The 7,619-nt window shown below is 44.3% G+C and overlaps 1 protein-coding gene across 1 annotated transcript; it reads left to right on the top strand.

Moving 5' to 3' along the window:
• The first annotated feature begins 35 nt into the window (after positions 1-35).
• On the top strand, positions 36-7,602 carry slc5a11 (solute carrier family 5 member 11). The gene is made up of 15 exons (XM_084571076.1): positions 36-543; positions 2,315-2,386; positions 2,585-2,689; positions 2,778-2,837; positions 2,930-3,034; positions 3,131-3,236; positions 3,332-3,412; positions 3,494-3,699; positions 4,082-4,217; positions 4,529-4,636; positions 4,732-4,882; positions 5,323-5,491; positions 5,612-5,827; positions 7,059-7,233; positions 7,316-7,602. Exons 1-15 carry the CDS (start codon positions 436-438, stop codon positions 7,540-7,542), a joined length of 2,025 nt encoding a protein of 674 aa, XP_084427202.1. The 5' UTR covers positions 36-435; the 3' UTR covers positions 7,543-7,602.
• The last annotated feature ends 17 nt before the right edge of the window (positions 7,603-7,619 follow it).

The raw sequence follows: 7,619 nt of genomic DNA on the forward strand, positions 1-7,619 counted from the left end.
ACCAGTCAGGGAACGCAGTCCAGCTGGAATGATTTTGAGTGCGACGACGTATTAAAAGGTGAGTTTGTTTTAGCGGTTTTATCAGTAATACTTGTCGATGTATAGGCAGTAGAGAGCTGATTTGTGCTTGCTACATGTAATGCTATTTGTTCTTATGCTAGTGTTTTAACAACATAAAATATGTTAATAAAAAAATAATTGCCCATTAACTGTCATTTGAATGTAGTTACCCGACAGCAACTCAAAATTGTTCTGTGGTAAATACACAGAATACAGTACTACTTTTATAATGATTCTGAAAACTGAAAAAGACATTAATCAACTGCAGTTACTAATGTTTTAAGTTTGTGACTGAGTTGAGTGCCAGCGCAGGACAGTCTTTAATTTGTTGGATTTCAGTTAACTTTTGACTTTGTAGGCCACCAAAGGACCACCATGCCTTCAACTGAGCCGCCCCCATCAGGGGGAATGAAAACCCTGGTCACTGTGGACATAGTGGTGCTGGTAGTCTACTTTATACTGGTGATGGGTGTTGGCTTCTGGGTAAGTACAGAGACCAGTATTTTCACATAGTAAGTTGCATTATATCTTGCTCGACAAACTAATATAAGGCGATGCTTATGAACTGAGAATTAATGACCTGAAATACAAAATATACTGTGAAGGACTGTGCTTCCTTTTGCCTTTTTGTAATCAGCAAATGCTATCATTGTCCTTCAACGAGAGCAGATATCTCTGTAAGCTTTGTTAGAAGTACTTTCCACTTTTTCATTGTTGCCCTTTCCCGAGACACTTTCTTAGACCCTGAGGTTTCACCACCCAATCAAGGACTAGTGACCGCACAATGCCTCTCCTATAATACCGCAACGCAAATGCTACTCATCTCCCCTTAAAGGGGAACTACTGTTTTTTTTACAACCTGGACCTTATTTCTGGCATAAAATACGATTGTTTACTCACCCATATAACTTTTGTGTAATTTGTAGTCGTTTGGGAGATATTTAGATCTGCGTATATCCATATAGTGGGAGTGACTGGGGCGCTGAAACGCAGCCTCTAAATAACGCATTATCTGCCACGAAACTCGTTCATTTCACCAATATTTTGTTATCGTACGCTAGTGCCATTCCCCGTTGAGTCTGGAGTTACCTGTTGTCATCATCCAGGGTCTGTAGATTGACCTACAGACCCCGGATGATGTCTTCTGACTTGGATGATGTCATCTCTGAGCGCCACACACACCCACGACGGTAGGCTTGTTTACCTGTAATTTGCTACTGCTAGTTTTTTGCAACATGGCTGAATATTTTCCGATTCTGAGGCTGTCGACGAGCCGTAGCAGTAGCAATGTGGTGCAATGTGGGCCTGCAGTTAGAGGACTATACACATGCTCATAGAACTGGAGTTATGTCCAGTAACTATGCCTGTGAAGGTTCTCAGTCATCCAGGTCATGGTACATCCAAGAATGTCAAAGAAAGGCAACTGGACATGTGGAGTTTCTTGAAGACATTTCATCACTCATGCGAGCAGCTTCTTCATTTCTAAAGGACTGGTGGGGAGGTGAAATATAAATAGGGACATCTGTGGGTGTAGCCCATCAGAAACTCACTTAACTAGTGTCTGTTAATGACAAGGATACTTGCACGTCTAGAGTCTGTTAATGGCTAGATACTTACCGGTCGTTGAGGGGGGACTTTTTATCTCATGTCTGTTTGACGTGGATGGCTTCCTTTACTTTAAACCATCTGTCTTCTCTGGCTAAAATGTGGACGTTGTTCCCTTCAAAGATGTGTCCTTTGTCCTTCAGGTTTAGGGGGACTGCTGAATCGTTTCCTGATGAGCTGGCTCTCCTGTGTTGGTACATGCGTTTTGAGGATGGGTTGTTTTGTTTCCCCCGATGTACAAGGGTTTGAAATGAATGGGCATGCGTTGTTTCCTGAAAATTCACCCAAGTTTCTGAAGTATCCCAGCCACGGAAGGGATGGGAGGGATGACAATGTTCCTCCTCTTGTTGTCCTTTCTGGGATAGTTTTTTGAGCTTTTGACAAAAGCCCAGTTGGGATATCTACATGTCCTGAGTGTTTGTTTGATGTGTTTTTGCTCCTTTTGAACAGTTTTATAAATCCTTTTACAACCGTTCAGCCTAAACAACATAAAGTGTGACCAACTGGATCTAGAGGCTGATGGTTTGAGCTTTTGTGCAACTTAATTGGGGATCCTGGCAATAATTGTCCTCTCATGCATTATGAATTGATGCGTCTTCTTCACTTTTACCTCCAAGATGTTCTTTAACATTTCCCATATCTTTACCAGTCTATGTGGAGGACAAAGCGCAGCACCGTGGATGGATACTTCTTGGCTGGGAAATCCATGACCTGGTGGCCAGTGAGTAAAACACCACAGAAACCTCTGTGGAAAAGCATCTACACGGACACATAGGTCCTACACAAACATACGTCCTGTGGTGTGGAGAGAATTCAAGTATGTTTTTAGCACTGTCAGACTGGCTTAAGAGTGAATGTTGTGTGGTTCAATGTGACATGCCAAGCTGATCCTGATTTTGATTCTTTTATCTACATGTAGGTCGGTGCCTCGCTGTTTGCCAGTAACATTGGCAGTGGGCACTTCATTGGCCTGGCAGGGTCAGGAGCTGCAGCGGGAATCGGGGCGATTGCATATGAATGGAATGTAAGGGATAGAAAACATGTTCAGGTAGAAATAAGTTTCATATGAGTAATGAATCATTTTTGAAGTGTTGATGTTTGACCGTCCACAGGGTATGCTGATGGTGCTGCTGCTGGGATGGCTCTTCCTGCCCATTTATATCGCCTCTGGGGTGCGTTGCCCACACAGCAGACTCGCATGCACTCGTGCACGATTCTGTTCACTTAATCCCTTGTGTTAACTTTCCGACTCTTTCCCCTGCAGGTGACGACCATGCCGGAATATTTGCAGAAGCGCTTTGGTGGAAGAAGAACGCAGTTATTTATCGCCGTGCTGTCCTTATTTATCTACATCTTTACAAAAATATCGGTATAATCCACAATAACTCATTTTACTTTGCTTAACGTCTCAGCAGTGTCTACCATAAATGACACATTTTGTATGTATGGGCGTGTCTCTGGCCAGGTGGACATGTATGCAGGTGCGGTGTTCATTCAGCTCGCCCTAGGGTGGAATATCTACCTGGCTCTGGTGCTGCTGCTGTCAGTCACTGCCCTTTACACAATAGCAGGTGACCTTTCTCCTTCTCTTAACAATGTCAAAGCTTAGACATAGGAGTGGCAAGTAAGAAAACTAAAACATTATATGCTGTTTTTCGCTTCTAAGGTGGTCTGGCGGCAGTCATCTACACGGACGCAGCTCAAACTGCTATCATGCTGGCAGGAGCTCTGACCCTCATGGGCTTCAGTAAGTCACACGTCACTGATCATGGCACCCTCCCAGCGCGTTATATTCTAGTTTATCTGACATTGTTGTCTCCAAATTTAGGCTTTGCCGAGATCGGAGGCTGGAATGCTCTGATGGAGGGTTACGCCAACTCCATCCCCTCAATCCGCGTGCCCAACTCAACCTGTGGCATCCCCCGAGAGGATGCTTTCCACATATTCAGGCACCCGGTGGACTCTGACCTGCCTTGGCCCGGTGTTATCATCGGCATGTCCATCCCTTCCATGTGGTACTGGTGCTCTGATCAGGTACCGTAATAAAAGTTATTTGTAAAGCACCTCTTTTTTTTTTTTTTTTTTTTTTTTTTTAACCATATGAGAGAAACGAGGTGTAAAGCAGTAAATGAAAAGCATTAATAATGAAAAAGTAAGGATAATCAGTGGTCATAATCACCAACTGGGGGCTCAGTGTTGTGCCCAAGGACACTTCCAGGGTTCGAACCGCTCTATCTACTGGCCACAGCCGCTCATAAAACCTGAATGATGGCAGTAAACTTTGTGATTACCATTTCAATTTCGTACATAGGCCTCCATTAAAATGTAGTTACACACCGCTGAATATTTCAGTCACTCATTTACCACCACTCGCTGGAAGTTAACCGAGCGCCCCCTCCGTCGGGATTCTTTGCAGGTGATTGTGCAGCGCTCTCTGGCAGCCAAGACCCTGACCCATGCCAAAGGTGGCTCACTGCTGGCTTCATACCTCAAGATTCTGCCTTTCTTCGCCATTATGCTTCCTGGCATGATCAGCAGAATACTCTTCACAGGTACAGTATGAAATGATTACCAATCAAGGCTGCGAGTTCAATTCAATTCTCAAGACGCTTCACAAATCTCAGACCAAGCACTACAAGAAGAAACTTTGAGCAGAACCAAGCTCATATTGGGGAGACCCATCTGCAAGTGGAAATTTGTGTTTGATTAACAGTTAATACCACTTATTAACAATAACCTTATAAAAGTAATAAAGTTTTAGGAGCATTTACAGATGTTAAATGTCTAAAAAGTGTATGGTTCCATCTTAATAGTGAATATACAATAGATATTGTTAACTGAAGGGTGTTTGTGTTGTGTATAGATGAAGTGGCGTGTGCAGAACCTGAACAGTGCACACAAATCTGTGGCAACCCAGTGGGCTGTTCAGACATTGCCTACGCCAAACTGGTCATGGTGCTGCTGCCGGCAGGTGAGCCACTTTGTCCCGGTATACCTTCTGTCCTGCCTTTTGCTTCACGCACACAGCCTGGACAGTGATGACTTTCTGCGCGTCTTTCCTCCCAGGACTGCGGGGTTTAATGATGGCCGTGATGATCGCTGCTCTCATGTCCTCTCTGACCTCCATCTTCAACAGTTCCAGCACAATTTTTACCATGGACCTGTGGAAGAGTTTCAGATCCCGTGCTTCTGAGTGGGAGCTCATGATCGTGGGCAGGTACGTGAGCCGCTCTGGTCGGCATATAAACTATATTCTGAAACTCCAGTTTGCGATTGCGCTGAGCAGCAACATAGGAAAGGGTTTAGGACTTATGAAATGTCTCTGTTCTGTTGAAGGCCAAACCTCTGTTGGCTTTTTCCACAGGTCTCAAGTTGAAGGCTTAACCAGAGTGCATTATAAAGCCACATATGGCTTTATAATGGATGAAATCATCCGCCATGTTAAATAATTCCAATTTTTTCTCTCATCCTCGCCCAAACCATAACCCCTCTTTCCACATATTCCTAAGTAATGACTTTTTCAGATTTTCTCCTCCAGCTTTTACAATAAGCCTCATTACCTTACACGCATGTATATTGCCTTTATATTTTAGCACGTTAGGGTTTCCCTTGTCAGGGATCGGCATTCTTTTACATTTTAAACTGTGTGTGCTGCAGGGTGTTTGTGCTCGTCTTGGTTGTGGTGTCTGTGCTATGGATTCCTGTCGTCCAGGCCAGTCAGGGCGGACAGCTCTTCATCTACATCCAGTCCATCAGTAGCTACCTCCAGCCCCCTGTCTCTATCATCTTCCTCATGGGCTGCTTCTGGAAGAGGACTAATGAGAAGGTTTTGTATCTTCAGAATGTGTCCAATTTAAATTATTTATATTTTTTTTTGTTAAGCATATTCTTGTTCTTTACGGACATTGGACATAACATTGGCATTTTCACTCTTTCCCTCCTGCAGGGTGCATTCTGGGGCTTGGTTATTGGCATTGTGGTGGGCTGTATACGCATGTTGTTGGACTTCATCTACCCTGCTCCTCTGTGCTATGAAGAGGACAAGAGGCCTGGGGTGTTGAAATACGTCCATTACCTCTACTTCTCCGTCCTGCTGTCCGTCATCACCCTGGCTGTTGTGGTTGGGGTCAGTCTGGCAACAGAGAAGCCTACAGAAGAGCAGGTGAAATTCATTTCTCTTGTCGTTTCACTTCCTTTGCACTCCTATGGACTATTACAGGATATTATATGGTTTCTGTTTGGGCAGTATTTATTTTTTTTGTTGAGAGTCAACCTTTTTTAATAGTAAAAGGTTCTCAGTCATCTAGGTCATGATATATCCAAAAGGATCTAGACTTATTAGACGTTCCACCACTCATCCAAGTAGCTTCTTCAGTTCTGAATGACTGGTGGGAAGCTTTGTTAACAACTAGTTAGTTTTATTCTTGTTTCTCCCAGTGAACACTATTCAGAGACGCTCTTTTGAGGGAAATGGCTTACACATTTTGGCCATTGAAGAGAAATGGGTATGAGGTCGTTAGCAGACCCTAGTCATTTGAGTTTCGGGCAGGCACCACCCACGGTTATTTCTAAAACTAAAACCTATATTCCCCACCAGTCATTTAGAGCTGAAGAAGCTACTGGGATGACTGACTTAATATCTTCAAGAAAACCCAACAAGCCTAGTTGCCTTTGACTTTGGGTACTTTAACAGATGCACTATGAATCATGCATCGCATTTACCAGTTTGCAATCTTCTCTTTAGAAGGGCAATGGGTCATTAATGTCACTACACAATATACTGTACATTGTAGGTCTCCCTTGTGCCTCCAAAACAGTTGTGACTTATCGGAGAATGGACATGGGCCTTCTGAGGGTGTCCTGTGGTGTCTGGCAACAGGGTGTTGTTAGGGGGGGGCTTTGGATCCTATGGGTTGAGGGGAGGGGCCTCTGTGGATCAGTCTTGTTCCAGTGCATCCCACAGATACTTGACCAGTTTGGGATCTAGTGAATTTGGAGGCCTGGTCTAGGTCTGGTCTAGGTGGGTGCTACATGTCTAAGTAACATCCGCGTGAATGTCAGGTCCAAAAGTTTTCCATCAGAACATTGAATTGTCACAAGAAGGTCAATGTTATTTACTTCTCCTGTCAGTGGTCTTAATGTTATGCCTGATCGGTGTATAAAGACTATAAGGATCTGATCATAACATGGCTCTACAGCACCACTAGATGTCAGTAACACTTAAGGCCACCTCCCAAGGAAAACTAATTTTCAAATAACAGATTCATAACTTGAATGAATGTCACCTGCATACAACATGAACAGTTTCAAATGTTCAATATGTACTTTGTTTTTTTTTAATTTACAGAAAGTGAACTTTTTTTTGTTGCTGTTGGCTCATTTCTCTTCAACAGATTAGCCGCCTCACGTGGTTCACCAGGTTTGACCCTGTGAAGCCCAAAGAGCAAGTGTTCACTGTGGAGCGGAGCAGCACAGCCTTAGAGGAGATTACGAGTCAGACGGCCGAGGTGGAAGTCAAGGGGAGAGAGCAGGAGAGCGGCAATGGAAAAGCATGTGATCACAGGAGAGGTGGGTCTCTGTCCCGTCTTTTGTGACTCTTCTCATTTGCCAGACTTGCTGATAAACACAACTGCCAAACTTTTCTCTCCAGACTCTGCATCGTCTGCGTCCAGCGGTCAACGTCAGCCTAGGTGGAAGTCTGCTCTCTACTGGCTGTGTGGGATGGAGAGGCGGAAGCAGGGAGACAACAATCCTCCGCCCCCTCCTGAACCCGAACAGGCCACCCTGGAAGAAAAGCCGCGCCTGCAGCTCATCGTGAACGTCAACCTCATCATTAGCCTCTCCGTGACTGCCTTCATCATTGGTTACTGGGCTTGACTGGCAGGTTATGACACTCTAGATGGACACAATGTGTTGAATATTTTATTCTTCCCTGTGCAGAAGCTTCTCATTTG

Source organism: Chelon labrosus, assembly GCF_963514085.1.
Source record: "Chelon labrosus genome assembly, chromosome: 21".
NCBI lineage: Eukaryota > Metazoa > Chordata > Actinopteri > Mugiliformes > Mugilidae > Chelon > Chelon labrosus.

Coding starts and splice junctions, on each gene's coding strand:
- slc5a11 (XM_084571076.1), top strand. CDS start 436: ATGCCTTCAACTGAGCCGCCCCCATCAGGGGGAATGAAAACCCTGGTC. Junction 2,838..2,929: donor CCATTTATATCGCCTCTGGG/GTGCGTTGCCCA, acceptor TTTCCCCTGCAG/GTGACGACCATGCCGGAATA. Junction 5,828..7,058: donor AGAAGCCTACAGAAGAGCAG/GTGAAATTCATT, acceptor TCTCTTCAACAG/ATTAGCCGCCTCACGTGGTT.